The sequence below is a fragment of the Wasmannia auropunctata genome, unplaced genomic scaffold (genome assembly GCF_000956235.1).
Source record: "Wasmannia auropunctata unplaced genomic scaffold, wasmannia.A_1.0 LD336071.1, whole genome shotgun sequence".
Taxonomy (NCBI): domain Eukaryota; kingdom Metazoa; phylum Arthropoda; class Insecta; order Hymenoptera; family Formicidae; genus Wasmannia; species Wasmannia auropunctata.
Window position 1 is genome coordinate 2361921 of NW_012026819.1, and position 19385 is coordinate 2381305.

The 19385-nt window shown below is 38.9% G+C and overlaps 1 protein-coding gene across 5 annotated transcripts in view; it reads right to left on the bottom strand.

Annotated features, from left to right (window-relative positions):
• LOC105449926 (nucleolysin TIAR) overlaps positions 1–19385 on the bottom strand; it is a 165145-nt gene that overhangs the window by 131518 nt on the left and 14242 nt on the right. For 4 of the 5 annotated variants that reach the window (XM_011689395.1, XM_011689392.1, XM_011689393.1 and 1 more), the window contains exon 1: positions 9231–12584. The exons of the other annotated variant lie outside the window; for it this stretch is intronic. In XM_011689395.1, the coding sequence (XP_011687697.1) occupies positions 9231–9405 (175 nt within the window). In that variant the 5' untranslated portion in view covers positions 9406–12584. Of the gene's footprint in view, positions 1–9230; positions 12585–19385 lie in introns of those variants that run through there. 5 annotated transcript variants of the gene reach the window in all.

Consider the following 19385-nt stretch of genomic DNA (forward strand, 5'->3'; position numbering starts at 1 on the left):
ATTGCATAGCATTGATGAGCGTTGAGAAGCCGTCTCTTTTCTGAATATCATCGACAAAGACGAATTAATCTGCTATACGCTATCGAGCGAATTGCTCCAGCGACGACAATAGTGATAGATAACAATGAAGTAAGAAGAATGCCACGAGTGGAAGGATAGGCCAGGATTTGTTCAAGAAAAATCGTCGACGGGTCACTCGTGTAACCCGTGAAGCAAGCCGCGCTGCTATCCTCGTTTAGATTAGAGTGGGTGGTTGAAGGTGGATGGTTACGCCGCGTTGCCGTCGGGAATGGCTTTCCAAAGTTGGTGGATCGCTGGATGTTGCAGAAGGTGTTAGGATCGCCGGTGACGGGGAACCGAGACGTCTTCCCCTGGAAATTAGAGAAACGGCGCCGGGCATGGGAAACGTGCGAAGAGAGAACGCGCGCGAACCCGCGCGCTGAACATCGAGAGAGGATTAAATAGCAAAATATCACTCAGAGCGCGGTGCACTGAGCGCGTAGCTTGCAAGCTCCGGCATTTGAGAGAGAACGATGGGTACTACGTGACCGAAATATTTACCTTTGGATTTGCGAGGGAAAAAGAGAGCGAGAGAATGTCAGTAGGGAAGAGAGAGAGAGAAGCCGGAACGAAGAAGAGAGAGACGATAGAGGAAGGCAAAAGAAAGTGGAGGAAAGGGCGAAAAACTACCGTTCCTGCTCGACCCTGAAATACATAGAGAAAATAACGTTTCTGATCTAACGAGAGGACCTTGACCATTGACGTGCAGTTTCCGCTAGGAGGAACGTGGATTCAGTTTTAAAATCGTGATCGAATTATTTGGTGCATCAACGTGGAGAATTCATCGGTAGCTTGACAAATAAAGTTTTCTATCTTTGTAAAAATGGCGTTCAGTTCTTGGAATTTTTGAATTATTAAAATGTAATTTTTCGTAAGATTCGTTAAGCACCGTAGACGTATTTAACAAATTGATATATTTATTGTATGCACAATGTTCTAAATTATGTCCTAAATATTTCAAGAGTTTTAACTGTAGCGAGTTCGTGAAATGCATTAAAGTTGAACTTGAAGACTACATTTGAGAAAAGAGAACAAGATATTATGAGTACTTTCCCGCGCGAGAACGTAGTAATCGTGACAGTTTGTCAAAAGCCGCGTGGATCGCGGCACTTGTTAAAAGATCCAGTAGTAAACCTGCTATCTTCTTGCTATTCTTATCGCGACACCCGTAGTTATATTTCCGCCCTATACATTTTACAATGCTCCATTAACGACATGGTCGCGCTAAAGCGCCAGCCTTCCCACTCCCATTTTTTTTGTTAGTCCGCTGCTGTTTTTCTCGTTTCCGTTTCGCGGTTCTCAAGAGAAATCTCATTTCCCCTCCTTGCGACGTAACCGACCCGCATTTTCACCTTTAACGAGCATCGCGAAGAATAACGTAACGCGCTAAATTAACAATTAAGACCTAAACGGCTGGTAATTAAGCGAAGACGTTGGGAGACGGTAAGAACAGCTAGGGCAAGGAAACGAATCTGCTGGATGCAGCGAGCTGTAGGAGACCTCGCTAAGTTCACGAAGGGATGAAAGAGGGAACATAAGTAGGGATGAATGAGGGAGCGAAGGAGAATGAAGCGAAAGAGTGAAGCGATGGGTGAAGTGAATTTAACGGAATAAAGAGAATCGAAAACGGAAACGCGCGAAAGAAATATCGTCTGTTTTCGAGAAAGGAGTGACAGAAAATTTAACATATCAAAGGTAGAATATGTTATGAACTGATCTGTCAGCGTTTCTTGATGCTTTGACATGCACATTCTAAGAATATGAACGTTTTATGGAATAATTTACCGAGTCGATAATATAAGCAATAATAATATTTGTCGCATTACTGAAAAGGATTTGTTTATCGGAGAAAGTAGTATATTGTGAACAAACGAAGGATTCACAAAAATCCGATTTACCGGAGAATGTCGCATCAAGAAAAGAGTTGCTTTTAAAGCTTTTCTATAAGATGAACTTTATTACAAAAATCGTTTTATTGAATATCAGAATTCGTGTTTCATCTTAAAAAGCACGACAAATGTTACCGCAAGTTTATACAAACGATATAATGTTTACTTCACACCTTCATAGTTTCTTTAATAATTGTTGAAAATTATGATTGAATAAAAACTGAGAGATTACATTTTTATTAATGTATTACTCGCGAAAGTAAGAGAGAAGTGACGTGTATAAATTAAGATTTTATAGTTTTTGAAGAAGCAGATTTAAATGAGAGAATAAATGTCTGTCAAATAATGCGTCGCACTTTAAATATTTAAAAATCAAAAGATTGTATTAATTATTATATATATTATATTTTTATATAATATAACGTTTTGTAATTGTGTAAAAAATTATAACGCGCTATAAATGTATTTCGGCATTCTCTACAGAACTTTTATAACTGACAGAGGTGTCATTGTCTTAAAACGTGAGTTTTTGAATTATTATACTCGTATTATAATAATATCTCGTTAAATTTGTTTGAAAATTGTTACACGATAGTTTCACGATAGTTTCGCGGTTGTAGTATTTGCGCTGTTAGTATGACGAAGATTTTAACGAAGTTAAATAAAATAATTTTTATGATTTTACGTTAAACAGGATATTGTAGCTTGTAATTTTGTATCAAAGCTCAGACAGTTTATTATGGAACAGTTTTAATAATTGCAATGTCTATTTTACTGACGTCAATACGCGAACAAAAGTTTCTATTTAGTACTCTAAAATCATATCGTGATAATATCTCGATGAATCCGTAAGAAAATTATTACACGACGGCTTCACGATAGTTCCGCGATTATAGCGTTTGTGCCGTTAGTGAGATATATTTTGAAAAAGTTAAATAAAATGATTCTTATGATTTGACGTCAGACAGGATATCGCAGTTTATAATCTCGTATCAAAGTACAGAGAGAGAGAGTTTATTTTAGAATAGTTTTAATAATTGCAGTGTCTATTTCACTGGCATCAATCAATGCGCGAACGAAAGTTTCTATTTAGCATACCAAAACATTTTGCTGTTTACGCTAGTCGCGGATTCTCAGAACGATATTGATTTTCCGCATCGATACGTACTAACTTTAGAAGGACGCCGCGGGTCTATTTTGGATGTAAAAAATGACCGACGGCAGTTAGAGGGGCTTAATTTCACATCTCATAAAACCGCTGAACGGTGGCTCCGGCCCGGCAACGATCTGCCATTATATCAAGTGAAACTCTGCCATTGAAAAACGGCTTCCGCGTTCTCGTTACTGTTACGGACGAATAACTTTTCGTAAATTTTGTTTTCGTACGCTCGGTAAAAGAATACTCGGTAAATAAAAACGGTGTATAAGTTTCAGCATCGCTTTCGTACAAAGCTGATCACATGAACTGTTTAAATCTATCTTACATTATGCTAATATGTAAAGCCATTAACTATGACAATAAAATTTCTTTAAATTTTATAACCTATTGCAATATATTATAAAATAATTGTAATAATATATAATAATAATAATAATAATAATAATAATAATAATAATAATAATAATAATGATAGCCGCAACAATTCTTTAGAAATTTATGTGCGTGCACGTATTTATGTGTAATATGCCATTTTGTAATTATATGAAAAATTATAACGCGTTATAAATATATTTCAGCATCCTCTATAGCACTTCTATAGCTGACATAAATATCATTGTTCTAAAATGTGAATTACATTTTTGAATTATTACCCGTATTGTGATAATATCTCGATGAATCCGTATGAAAATTGTTACACGATAGTTTCACGATAGCTTTGTGATTGTAGTGTTTGCGCCGTTACATTCAAGATCGTGCCGATATGTATGCATATTGTCAATTTTAGTGTGATACGAGCCACACTGCTTTTATTTTTACGATGCCATTATTTTATCACCTCAATGTAGGATGCGTTTTTCCCGGGAACGCCTGTTATGTGTGGACGACATATAAAAGGACAATCTGCGTGTTTCCCCGTGAATTTCGAATTTTTCTATCCCCGGCGCTGGGGAAGTAATAACGAAGAAATATTATGTGCCGCTCTTTTTATCTTAACGGGGGAATAATTTTTTTGGAGAATCTCTTGTATCTTACACAAATACGTTATGCAAAGCAATTTTGAAGAGGTAACCTAGGTGGCTTCCCCTGGGGAGTAATTCGGGCTTGACCTCACAAATATCTGCGAGTATGTGTATAAAATGTTCCTGCACGGAAATTGGATTGTTATTTTAAAACGTAGAGAGCGATACATAGCAACTAAATCGCAAGCCCTTGCCGTTATTATTTGGCCACAATAAATTTCCAGAAGTTTTATGTTGTTTTAGAATATAAAATGGATGTACACACACAATTTGCTCGAAATATGCATGAAATACAGATAAAAAACGTAAAAAGTAATTTTATAATTTTTTTGCGTTTATAATAAAAATATTGGTTAAAATTCGGATATATAATCTTCGTAAAAAAAAAGGAGACTCTTTTAATATCACGTAATTAGTTTCATAAATAAATAATATTTATGACGAGAATTTTTTTTACACAAAAAAATTCTCTCGGTATTATGAATTGAACGGCGGTAATCAGGTCGTGAACGAAAGATGATAATGACGATATCTTTACTGCATCTACGATAAGCCGATATTCAGAGAGGGATTACGACGATTACACAAATACCGTGAAAGTCTCCGGTCGTCTAAGCAGCACGGCAGCCGCGGCTCTTACCTGCGGACGTGATTGGCAGATCGCTAGTGGGAGGTTAACAAGGTATTGTTTCTGTAATCAAGCGAGATGCTTTACGAGCGACCCGCACGACTCACTTTTCTGTTTTAATTAAGATAAAGGTACGCGAATAACAGGCTGAATGCCAACGAATTCTGCATGACACGTAACATTGATCCCTGCTGCAATCGATAATTTTATATACATGCAAAATTGACAAATGTTTATTGGCCGCGTACGTTATCAAACAGCGAACAGCGCGTGTTGCATGAACAACTGTATACGATATGAATAATTTTAGATAAATTTTGTTTATAAATTAAATAGATTGAGTCATTGATTTTGTTCGACATGTTTGTGATACCGCTTCGTACTAGCGGAAATAATGTTAAAATATGAAAAATTAGATGCGAAACTAAGGGAAAAAAAAACGCAATGCACGTAATATAAAAATTATCGATGCCACCTTTCGTTTAATTAATGACGCAAGAATATATTCAGCTTTTACATCGACACATAAAATGCACCTGCCTTTCGGCTAACGTGTATATGTCACATGCATTTTGTTTCAGGCTGCAAGCTCTAAAGCTATAAGTACGCGGAATCGATCGATGTACGCCTCGCGTTCGTGAGAACAATGCAAAAAAAAAATTGCACGTTCGGAGGTATGACACTGGCCGATGGCAGGGTCGCAGCACGAATAACGATAGTACGTGCGATATTGCGGAGAAATTGTACGATAATTATACGAGTGCGCCTGTGAATAATTAAGCGTATGGTAGCACTTACGATGCGTTTGCGCTCGCCTTGAATAACGTTAGTACACACAGCATATTTCATGAGATTTCGCGAAACGGCAAACGTGAACACACGTACGTACGTACGGCAATGTTATCTGCATGCAGCCGTTAGTATTGTGAGATATTACGGAGAAAAATCTAAAATATATAGCATTGTGATATATACTATTTCCACATTGCATTAGATGTACTTCTTGTTTGCTTCTATGTCGCGTTGACGCGCTGTATCTGAAATCTTCGCCAAAAATATTATACGCGTATTCGCGAAATTGTGTTGTATTATGTAATTATTCACTTTTGCTTTTACGAGATTACATCCTAATTGCGCTTTTAACGAAAGTTAGTGAACTGGTATAAAATCACTTTTACTGTTACGGCAATAATCGATGAGTGAGCCGGGGCAGTAGGCCTTTCTAGAGACGTATAACAATCATAAGTAGATTAAAGCTGACAGGCATACCGCAACGACAGGGTGTGTCGCTGTGAAAAACTCCCATTGAGGAAATAAGTAGGCCGACAAACCATGCATGCATTGAGAAAGTTTGCAGACATTTCGTTTCCTGTCTCTTTCATTGCGCGGTGCGCGGTCGATTATTGTAGCAGATCGCTGCAATTTACAATTGGGCGGTCATTCTTCCAAATTGTAAATTGCTCTTATATGTAATTAGACTAATTTCACGTAAATATATATATTCCACATTTTATATATATATATATATATATATATACATAAAATGTGGAAATTACAGAGAAATGTTATTCTATCTTTATATAAAGTCTTTAAAAGTCATAAACTATAATTAATTTTCATATAAAGGATTAAATTCTAATGATTATAATTTTATCTAATTAATATTTCCTATCATAATAAGAACGCATAATATCTTTGTGCTTTTTGTAAACTAAAAGATTATAAAAAAAGTTAATAATATGACAGAATAAAAATCTAAGAGGTAAAAGTTCCGGATTCATTTATTTCTCTGCACAAAACACAGAGATGCATCTTTTTATGTAACAAAATCTTCGTCCAATTGAAAAAAGCAACGACAACAGATCTACGTAAACTCCACCGAAAAATAGAAGTAATCGAAATGATACCTCCTATTTATCAATGTGAGAGCGCGACATCTGCAAATTAGCGCGACTCGTCTCTCGGATATCACGACTCATCTCCAGCCGCGCGTTGGAACCGGACCGACGCGCGCGAAGTAAAAAGATTGATGACGTGTCCCCGATCCGTGTATACCTTCGCGAAACGGGCGATGCAAAATCTTTCATGACTCGCTAATGTTTTGTAACAGTTCTTGTTCTGGCACAAACGTTGATAGATCGTTTCATTGACCAGCGACGAGATGAAGCTCGTCCGTCGTTCGCGAGAAGAACGATCGGCGCGCGATCGGGACGCGATAGAAACGAATGAAAAAAGAGAACGGGGAAGAAAAAGCGAGAAAGAGATAGAGAGCGGGGAATGAGAGGAGAAAATCGTGGCAAGGTTGGCGGAGCGATGGATAGTAGGGTATCTGCCTATTATTCACGCGCGAGATAGGTCGAGGGGGTGGGGAGGAGGAGGGTGGGAAGGGGGGGTTGATCTAGCTCGATCTATGAGAGCCTGGGGGTGAGGCCAGACTTAGAAAGGTGGGTTAGGGGTTCGTGGCGAATTCTTATAAATCAAAACAGACACGCTATCCCGTCTCATAGGGTGTTTCCACCCTTTCGTACGCCGGCATCTTATGCCTTCTTACTTCCTTACCTGGCCGACTGCTGGAAGTATAAGGGGAAAGGAAAGAAAATAAAATATGACAAGGGACGCGAAAGCAGGTGTCGGGAGAAACGGCAGGGGGAGAGAGAAAGCGCGGCCCGACGTATCGGATGTTGATGTATTATTGAGTTTGTCGCGTATTATTGGTCGCTACCCGGTATCGTTGACAAGGGTGGATGTCAAGAGGAAAAAAATTGTTAGCGCGAGATATCTATGTTCAAACAATGAACAAGGGACACGTTTTTATACGTTAGCCGCATGGATATTGATGATAGATGTACGCGCGACAGGTGAATTATTAAGTTACCTCATCTGAAATAAAAATGTAATTTTTATCATTACGCCATCTCTTACATTTAAAAGGCCGAATCGATTATTGCATTATTGAAATTGTGTGTTTGTTTCTTCTATTTGTATAGTATCATCTTATCAAAGATATTCAATGACAGAATAATGCTTAAAAACAATATAGAAGAGAAATTCAATTTTGCGATAGTCTAAAAACTCCCCTGCTCAGTATTAAAGAATATTCTTCCTTAAACATACTTCTATTACCCGCCGGATCGGCAGCTGTTATAAGAAGTCTTTCTCGGGTTACTAACCATCAGTATTAGTTTATATCGCCATATTATACGTATAGCGATATTCGCCATTGAAAACAGTTTACTACGCATTGCCGCAGCATACGGTTATGAGAATAATGTACACCGCACTCGCATGCACGCTGTTACGCCGCTATTTCTCTGAATAAGACATCAGCTTTGGACGTATTTGGGTAGTGAATATTTAATGTTATCGATATTGCCTTAAAAGTCGTTTGTGCGGAAACGGGCGTGGAACTGTTTAGTATACCGTACAGGCGCCTCGCCTACTACGTGAAATTGATTCGAATTTTTCGAGAGAAACGCCGTATTTAGATTTTATCTGCCCCGGGGTTAAAAATGCAAGTACAATCTCGTGCTGAACTGCGCACGGGAATGCGACGGCATCGTGTTATGAGCACAGGCATTCTCACGTTACATTAATGTAATTAAGAATATTGTAATCCTGGATGTAACTCGGTCCGCATAATATAATTATGTGTCTCTGCTTATGTGCGACGCAAATGTAATAAATGTACGCGAATATGTTTGTGCGGCCAAAATATATAACTGTCATATATTTCGGTTAGAATAGTCGCCTGTGTAGGAGTGCTAATACATATGTAGCAGTTAGCACAAAGCAATAGGCAATTTTTGCCCGGTGAATCGTCCTGATAATGTTAACAAGATCATTACCGCTAAAAGTTTTTTATTTTTACACGTTTGTTCATCTAATATCCACCTCCTTTTTCTTTTTAAATGTGTTGGTTCTAATCGGCTCGAAGCATGCAACCGGAAAGATCCTGCCATTAACTATCCGAACGAGCTCTAATATATTAGTAACGATGAGCTACGATTTGGCTATTTTTGTATCCAGCACCTAATATCTCACAGCTGACATAGGAACATGTCTTCTTATAGCACCCTAATCTACATATGATTTATTTAAAAATCAATTTCTACATTTATTTATAGAATATCTACATTTATTTGTGGAACCTGTATGACCTAATATACGGTTTTTTTTTTCAATTATGTTTGAATTAAAATAAATCTTTTTTCGTAGCAATCGGGACAAAGTACTGCACCATCACGATTGTGGAAATTCGCGAAACAATTCATGAAAAATACTCCCGTTGCATTACTACACTTTACCAAATCCATCTCCTAATCCATCTCTAAAGAGATCCATCTCGGAAGAAAAATTTAATTGCTGAAAACGCGAGAAAAATCGAGGGAATCGAACATCTGCAATCGCCATCGCGTTACCGAAGCGCCCAGTCACACAAACGGAGAAATATAGAAAAGACGAAGAAAACTTACGGGGGTTCTGGACGTGCACAGGAGACGGAGGGTTGGTTCGCGTGACGACCGGAGGAGGCATCTTGGCGTGCAAGGCGGCGAGGCATGAGTTTGCCACGTCGTAGATGAGATAAGCACCGTAGTATCGGCCCGCACTGCCCATTTTCAATTTATTCTTACCGGGCGCAACCGCCATTTTCGCGTATCACGGCCGCAGATACAGCCGCATCTACCTGGCGCGCCGATTACCAGTTCTCTCACTCAACGACGATCGGCTGCAATTATCCGGCTGGACCTCCGACGGGATTACGGAACATTGCACTGGATCATTGCGATCCTTAATTTTGAATTCGTCCCCACAATAAATTCCTGCTGCGGCTGCGAGCGTTGACGCGATGCACACCTCATTTGTTATCATCCCGCAACATGAATTTCACATTCTCGTTAAGGATAATGCGTAGTATCTTGCTGTAAAGCTCGGGGAAGATATAACTTCCGAGCGTTGAATATAAATTGTAAACGACCCTAGCCTTTTTTCATAAATATATATTGGAAATTAAAAAAGGATAGAACAAAAAATATGGGAATTCAATGAGCTTAGGTATACTGCGACGACGTAACATTAATTATTATGTTAATGTTAAATTCACCATCAACGCCCATTCTTCTCGATTCCTTCGAACTCAAACACGCTCGAAATTAGCCGACAAGTTGCAATTTTCTTCTCGCACATAAAGTTGCTATATCGAAACACTGATTAGCACATCATTCAAGACAATAAACGAAGGTCGTTAATCCTGCATGTCAACTCGGACGGTAGGTTAAATAACCGACATTACTCGCGGATCACATGCACGGCAATTCGATTCTCCGCAACCACGGCGAATACCACTTGGAACTAATTATCCGGGAGCGCGCAAGTATTCCGTCCTTGCATTCTCGTGACGAAGCGTTAGCACTGATCTCGATACCGCTCCTCGAACGTGGAGCGTCGATATACCACGACGGCCGGCGGTCGGGATCGGTGGGCTGGGCAGCCGAACGGAAACGGTGCGGTTCCGTGGACCGGAAGCCTGAACCGGAAGCGTCACGAGTCAACGGGCGCTTCTCTGATTGCACGCTGCGGTCGCGGCTAGATAAAAATGTGCTCGTGTGCCGTTTACGTAGTTGGAACTCGATTGCACTCCGAATAGTAGAAGCCTCGCGATCTCGTAATCCTACGCGAAGCTTCGCAGGGACAAAATTGAATTTCTATGTGGCGCCAAAGAACGGTCGTGTTTAATAAACTTTAGATACCTGGTGTTTTTGACTGAGATTTTTAATGACAATCGCAATTGCCGTATTGTCGCGCACTGACTTTCTGATATTGGAGCAATAGAAATAACTACTTCACCAGAGCGATATGTATTATCATGCCGTCGTGCTTCCCGGAAACTTAATACGTGTTCCACGTAACAATAGACGAAAATGGGTCGTTTTAGTCGGTCAATTTCGCGGCTAGTTTACCGTTGAATAAACTGACTTATCAAATATTTATAAAGATGTCGTGTATATATTAAAAAGTAATATTCGATACTACTTGTAAATGGTTCGGATATACTAACATCACACGAAATATGTTTTGTGATATTATTATAAATAAAGTAGTTTCCAAATGTGATTATGTAAGATTAGATTTTTCATATAATTGAGTCTTTTTAAAGTTATTCATGGAAACGCAGAAGTGTGATATTATCATGCTATTTTGTAAAATTATTATTTCGCTATTTCATTAAAAATACATTTGTCTAAATTCATTTAACACGAATTTTTAATACGATGTGCAATTTAAAATAACAAAAGTTATGTTCTCACCCCAAAAAGAATAACAATAATAATATATGTATTAATAATAATAAGTGTATAATGTTGGAAAGCTGGCTAAGAGTATCTAAAGTGTTTACATCGTTACGATGAAATTTCATATTAACGTCTTTATAAATTTAAGCTCATTTTAATCTTGTTGCCGAGAGTTACAGGAGCTAGAATTAAGATGCACGTTTCGTGCAAAGTTATGAATCGTCTGTATTGATTTTCGAGGCGTTACGTATTGTTGAAATTTTAAGTAGCTTGGCGATGAGCCAAACGCTACCGTTTATAAATCCGCCTATTTGTTAACGCCGCTTTGCATTTGTTAATGTTATTTATTCGCATTGCCTATATATTTCTCTCATTCGCTTAAATCGCTTCGAAAATTCTCGAAAAATTAATTGTTATCACACGTGGAACATGTTAAAGGTGCAGACTACAAGTTACATGGATATATATTTTGAGATTTATCATCGTATATTCACACTGATGAACGCGGTATGGTCACGCCGTATTAAAACGATTTACGGTTCTTAAAAGAGATCCAGTTTTTCATTACGGTGCACAATTAAATTCATAAATTGCATTGCAATATTGTTGCGAAAGTAGCACAATTTTAACGAGTTTCAAGGGTTACAAATGCGTATTCAAAAATTCAAAAAAGCTCGAAGAGTCTATTGAAGCAAAATGTAATAACACGTCCTGCACGATTTCGGAACAATAATCGCCGTTATCTGAAATTACGATATTTTCCAGCGGGCGATATTTTATTTCACTAGTTCTTTGACAACAAAGCGTTTTTGTTTTTACTTTGACATGCGTTATATTCAAAGTAAAACAGGCAATATTAATTCGATCCGAATAGTAGATGCGCTTTGTGGCGGCAGCACGACTCTGTTGCAGACCAGGCAGACGCAACATCGGATTGCCGTATAAAAAATGTAATTGCAGCCCCAAAATAATCCACGAGTTTCGCGGCCGTTTGTTCCGCGGTGTTTTTATATCTGCCGGCGCGGTCGGTCTCGTCTGTCCCGTCTTCAATAATTAATACGTTCATATCCGGTTATGCGGATGCGTTCTATGCGCATTCCCTATGCATTCTCCCACCGCGCCGCACTCTATCCAAATGGTCATCATCGTCCGTATCCACACGCACCGTATGCTGATCATTACCAACTGAAACCTGCGCTTCTGCAAACAATATGCACCGTCGTCGTACGGTCATGCTTGAGCTATTGCGTCGCGCAATTATCGGAATCGATTATCTATCGGACGGAACTCCGCGATGGTTCACGGTCGAAACGTGCGAAAGTCGAACGACACACTCACTCACACACACACACACACACACACGCGCACATACACGCGACTCGTATCGCGGACGTCTACTCGATTTCTCGTCGAGACTTCGCGATTAACGAGATTTTGCCAATTCGTTCGCATTACGGTAACGGTCGAAGGTGCACTGCGTAAGCGTCCGTGGACGGACGTCGTCGAGTCCCACACGCTCGCGCTTATCGCTCTTACATTATGTGCATAAGGCCGTATGCAAACACGGAGACATTGGCAAAGCAATTACAAAAAACCAATTCCAACCGCGTATATACGTTTTTCAGCCTTTTTCCGATTTTCTTTTTATCGAGTGCAATAAATGAGAGAACGACCATGTGAAAGTCAAAGTACACCATGAAAATACAAAGAGCTTTATCAGTGCGTCATTTAAAAAAATGCGGAGATATCAAATGGAAGTAAAGAAGTAATAGATCATCGCAGTGTGCTTAAATTTTATTGTAAACTTTGTCTTAATGTAGGTCAACTTTTATTCCATTCTTTTACGTGTTATTGTTGAATACTTGCTAGTGTACTCGCGAAGTTTTCTAATAAAAACTTTTCTATTTATATTATTACGAGTAATGATTTTTTTCTTCACCTAGTGCATATAAAATTTACGATTCTAAGATTGTTTGTAGTAAATAAAAAAATAATGGTACGTTATAGATTAGACAGGATTAGGGAAAAACGATTTTCATTTTTATTTTTATTCTCTTCTTTTATTTATTCTTTTTATTCTTTCTTTTATAGCTCTTCATAAAACGAACTTAATGTCTTATTATATTATTAATTTCTACGAATATTTAATTAATATTTAAATTGACATTCCATTAATATTTTGGTTTGTCTAATGCATATTTTGAATTTATAATAATAATAGTACAGTTGTTTTATAATTTTATTTTAACGTTCTTCAATTATTAAATGAATTTATTTAAATATAATATTCCGATAAGAATAACGGGTATTTTTTTTGCGAGTTTCAACCATGAAATATATTCACATTCTGTCGCGTTCACGAACGCACTCTCGCGAGATTCAGTTTTATTCCATATTTCCTATATATTTTTCCTTATCTCGTTTTTACATTTTATCATATCTCGACTCACACGCACGTCCGCTTTCGTCGGGCTTGTCGCTTCGTTTTCGTGCGCGGCCACTTCAGTATGCGCGCCGGTCTAAGTGCGGCTCTTCGTACGTGCGTCACACACTCGTCGGTCGGTGCGGTGGTAAATGGGCGTCGGGCGTATCGGATCGTATCGCACACGGAGAAACGACGCGGCTCGGTTACAACGCGAACGCACCGGCGACAATAGCAGCGACGGGACGCGCGACAGGAAGGTGGCCGTATCAAATGCTTAACGGCCAACACAACGGTCGCGTACACACACCGATACCACGGTCGCAAGCATGATTGTCGGCGCATCGAGGCGCGGGCACACATTGTTACTTCCGTCGCGAAACGTTTGACCACAAACGCTAATTTCACTGGCACTTCGCGAATCGGATCTTGAACTGTCTGCGACGCGCGATTATGCTCCGGCGATGCGCGCAAAACGAGCGCCAAGCCTTTTTTTTACAGACGTAGATTTACGCTTCATATCGGTTGCGTATAACGAAAAGATCGATGATATTTTTTATTTTTTTGAAGTAGGAACGTGAAATTTCCTGCATTTTTATAATTTTATAAGCAATACTCATAAAATTATAAAAGTTAAAAATATATTTGTATACACACGAGAATATGCGAGAGTAAAATTCTACGAAAAAGATATGTAAGAAGTGCATATCACGCAGGAAAGCTTTCAAAAATATTATTTTAATCAACTCTCTTCTCTCTCTCTCTCTCTCTCTCTCTCTCTCTCGACAAACTTTGTAACACGCTATGTCCTTGCTTGCGGATACGATGTTTTGCTGTCGCAGAAGCTATGATCATAAATGCATACTGATTAATATATATGATCTGCAATGTCCAAACATTTCATATAGTCATCAGCGGATTAAATGAAAACGGAAATGACGTCAACATTGTTCCGAAATTAGATGCACACAATGCCTGGTATAAATACACGTGCGCACGTGAGCCGGGGACATTGTTATTCCCCGGTGCAACGCTCGACCACGTTACAACGCTAATTTCAAAGCGTGCTGTTAGCGAGTTGATGTAATTTATGATCGCAAAATATAGACGTGATCGGGACATTCGTGCGTGGCGTTCACAAAAGACACTTAAACGATGTAATCGAATAAAGGTGAAATTACTGTTTTTCAACATGTTTCGGCAAAAATATGAAATCACATATAGCTAGTTCGGCAGTATAAGGGAATCACAAAAACACGGCGCTCCGTATTTTGGGGAGAACGGAGTTATCATCCCCGCTGTCCTGTACCACTTTAACGATTTAATCTATGTGTGGTACGTTTACACCGTACTCACACTAAGCTGATCATAAAACAATCTTTAATATCCATTATCTAAAATCGATATCAGCACGGTATCTCGAAACTTTCGAGGGCCACTTCGCGTTACGATGCATTTAATTGCCAAATGATCGTTAGAAAGACTATGAGACCACGAATTAATGTCATAGGTGCATTTATCGGCTTGATGAGGGCAGACGGTGAATATAGGCTAATGGTTAAAGTTGATTATATTACCAGTCACAACCGTCATTTACGTGGTTAACAAGATCATCTTTTTACGTAATATGAAGATAAGATGAAAGATTGCTTCCTAGCGCGATTCGCAATTTAGTTAATATATTTGAAGAGCAACATGTCGTTATTATAATATTGATTTTATTATACACCTTTATGAGAAAATATTTACCGCTTATAAAATTTTTACAACTACAACTTTCTTATTATATTTATATAGAAATATAACTTTACCATCCAGGAACTACTGACTTTAATGCAAGAAATATTTCACGATAGGAACTTTAAAGGATTTCAATAACGAGTAAAAACTACGTAATTCCGTGCTTCTCACCCAGCGTTCAAAAATATTTCTTCGGCTGCGTATATATTTTTTTATCTCCCTTTTTACCACCAGTTGCACTCGAGGCTGCGCTTCCCTCATATCGGATTGCATAAACGTCTTTCGAAGTCGTTACAAGGCCGCTCGCATAGCTCCGCGGATGTATTGTTCTCGAATTCTTAGGTACGAATACACTTACCGTTCGTATGTTACAATTCTCACGAGCGGTGGTGTCTCGCCTGTATTCCCCCCCCCCCCTTCCCAGAAACTTCATCCCCAGACTTTCGCACGTATACGTATCCACTACTCACCACTTACGCGAATACACTCAACAGGTTACTGCGCCCACAGAACTTACTGTTACGGTGTATTCAACGCGATTTCGTTTTGTTTCTGTAATATACTTCGCGTTTTCTAAAAGTGAACGAGACGATTGGAAAAGTAAAAGTAAATGGAAAAAGTTGGCGCCAACGAAATTGGAGAACGACAGGAGTTTTCTTCCCCATTCCAAGCTAAACAATCCAAAGTCGTTCAAATTAAATAAGAAATCTTTACATTGAGCAATAATTTATCGGCAATTCGAATTACGACATAATTCTGGTAAGAATTTCTGTTTGTAGAATTATAAGAATTCCAAAAATAAATAATATTATAAAAATGTATCGTAAACAGAAACGAAACTACGCTCAATTGTCATTATCTTAAACACAATTTAATTACATAAATTATGTTCTTGTAAAATCTTTCCTTATCTTCTCCTGTGAAATTTACTTCTTTTAATTCGATATCGGCGTTTTATTTGACAAAAACATATAAAATTGTACTATCACCATTGACTGACATTGCGGATAATACGCAATTTAAATTACAAATGCAAAATTCCGATCGATGATGATGACAACGAGTAGAGAAAGATGTCGAAAATGGAGTCAGTGGAGATGGTAATTGAGCATTGGTTACAGATTGCGAAGAGCCACGAGAACGGAACGGTCGGGCGAAGGGAAACTGGGTACAGGATCGAAGATAGAGCGGGGCAAAGATAGAAGGAGAGCGAGTTTCGCATTAGGAGTAATAGGCATTATCTCCATCGATCCCGACTCACTACCCCGCTTCTACCACCTCGCCCATCACCCACCGTCTCCCTAGAGCTGGGTGGGTGATTGGTTCGTTCGAACTAACCGGAGAAAAAACGCATGGGAATTCCGCCGGCCATGGGCACGGCGAACGGCATCCTGATCGCGAAATGCGGGTAGCCGGACTTGGGAAGAATCGAAAAAGACGTACGTGGCGTATATTATTAGTAAGACACCATCTGCGCTCCTCTTTTGAATGTAACATCTAGATAGAAAACAATTTATCCTTGCGCTCTTTAACAGTCCAAACAAAAAGGTGATTGCAATAGTTATCATTACAAGATAATCTTTTTTCTCATTATGGAAAATGTCAAGTTTTGTGAATAAAAAAATTCTACGAATAAAAAATATCTACACACTATATTTAATAATATCAACATTTTCTTAAATCCAGTAACTCAGACATTCAATAATATTAGCATAATATACTTGTAATAAGTATCAAAATAATTATATCATTCATAAATAAAATCGAAATTTCATCGGTTCCGCGAATTGCAGATATGTAATATACGTCCAACTCCTCCGAATTGGTCAAAGCGCCGAATTCGAATTCCTCCGATTTTACGGTTCAACTCGACAAGTTCCCTAGTTCCTGCAATTCCATTCTACCAACAGCTATAACTAATCAGTATAAATTAGGGCGTGTCGTTACGTGGAACTTCAAAATCAACGGTATATACGGAGGAGCGTGATATCGCGTCGTAGTTTTTACGATAGTTTTACCACTTTTCCATCACGGCTGCGGTGCGTCAGGTGGAAGAAGGATGACGGTGACTAATTGTCGTAAAGGCGATCATGATATGTCCTGCCTCGTAAATCTGATTGGCTACGCTTACTGACCCCGCTCGCAATCTTGCCAGCGAGATCGCTCGACGCTACACGTACGTCGTTCGACACCGAATTCGGGTCGGAATTTCAGATTCTCCGAAATCGCTTGCAGTCTTTTTCAAAGATCTAGAGATATAACATTCCTTGACGAGGTGCCGTCGAAGAAGGGACGGAAGACGATTTTAGATGCGATCGCGAACGTTCCCAAGTGGAAACTGCAGATCGTGCAAGCTACACAGTTTAAAATGGAGATATAACGCGTTGGTATTAAAATTACACATTGATGTGCAAACGATGAATGCATGTATAAAATGTAATATAAAGATAGAGTAATATTATTTTTCATTAATATGTAAGCCTGCATTAATTATTATTGAACATTGATTAGATGTACTCGTATATGTATAGCAAACAGAACATAATTTGATCTACTTTTCTATAAATAAAGTGACAATATTGCAATATAACACTTCTCTTCGCGTTGACATGGCCTATGTCCCTTATTACTTTTTCTGACAAATTAAAACATTTACATAAAATAGCATGCAGCATAAAAAAAATAATTTTCCTTTCAAGTTATGTTCAATTATTAAAAAAATAGAAAGTAAATGACTATCTTGAAAAAAAAATAGAAAATAATTGAATATCAGTATAGACAAAACTGGCACGAGATAGAGCGGCTAATGTGTGAAAATGTAATCTCGTATTTTATCTAAGTCCGACCGCGCGGTTTAAGTGCAAAAAAAAAAGTAATTGAGCACGATCATGAAGGAAACCGGATTTTACATCGTGCCGCACGCACGCGATAGTAAACCGAGGTGAAAACGGCAATGAAAGAAAGAGGGCAGACCGATGGCAGAGAGAAAATCGAGAGAATGGCGACTAAGTGCATCGAGCGATATTTATTTTCGTGTGGCATACGGTTCATCCTACGGTTTCAGGAAAACCAGAAGATAACTAGATAGGTAATATGATGCGCCAGCAGCATTCCTTATCCAAAGGCAGCTCGTCCTGTCTTCCCTCCTATCCTATCCTCTCCTCTCTCTACTCCACCATCCTTTCTTCCCCGTAACCTTTCGCATCGTCTACGATGGATCCGGTGCTCTCCGATAAGTAGGTCTCTATCGAGATTATCTAGAGAACCTCCCCCACGTTAGATTATTATAACGTTTGGGATATGGCAGCCCCAATCTAATAACCCGAGTTATTCTCCCAAATTCATTCTCGCGAAAGAGAGTTCGGCGCTAACTTGCGTCATCTTTCATTCAGTTCCATCCGAATTTCCATTGGTTTCCATTTTGCAGAGTAAGCCTCCAACATGCATTTGCCCACTTTAGCCCATTTCGCATTAACACGTCAAGATTCATAAATGGTTCGGAAATTTCTAAAATGTTAAGAGCAGTTGTCGAGACTGTACGTGTAATGTGTAACACAGTTGCCTTGAATTCACTGCTATCATAATTAAATGGCGAACGAACTTTCGCGTTTCCGAAGCTTCCATGAAATTTTAGGTGGAATATTATAGAACTCGTAAATAGTTCGGATGTCTTCCCTACGTTGTAGATTCTCATTGAGAATCTGTATGTCCTTTTCAAGGATCGTGTAGAGTAAATTACACTTCCAAACAACAGATACGCGAGTAACTTCGTCTGCGAGAACGAGATCTTATTAGTGAAGTAGGAGCACTTCTTCGTTCAACAGCTTCAAGAATCGTTGGTGCAGTCACGGGAAGAGAATGCGACGCATATTCCGGATGCACAAGGTAGCGACATAAAATTTTTAATAAGAACACGGAAAGTGTACCTGCAATCCGTAGGACGTTATACGTGTAACACGGGTAAGCTTCGCGTGAAAGAAAGTCCGCCGTAGTGCAGTATGAAGATAGCACTCCTCTCGCGCCCATAGAGAGTAATAAATACGCAAATAAACTTTGCTCGTTAACCTATCGGACTTCGATAGACTCAGACGATCTTCGTTTAATTTGGTTGCGTGCATCAGATAAAAATGCTGTATTTCGCGCATGATCGCGAAAAAGTCTCCCCCCCCCTCCCC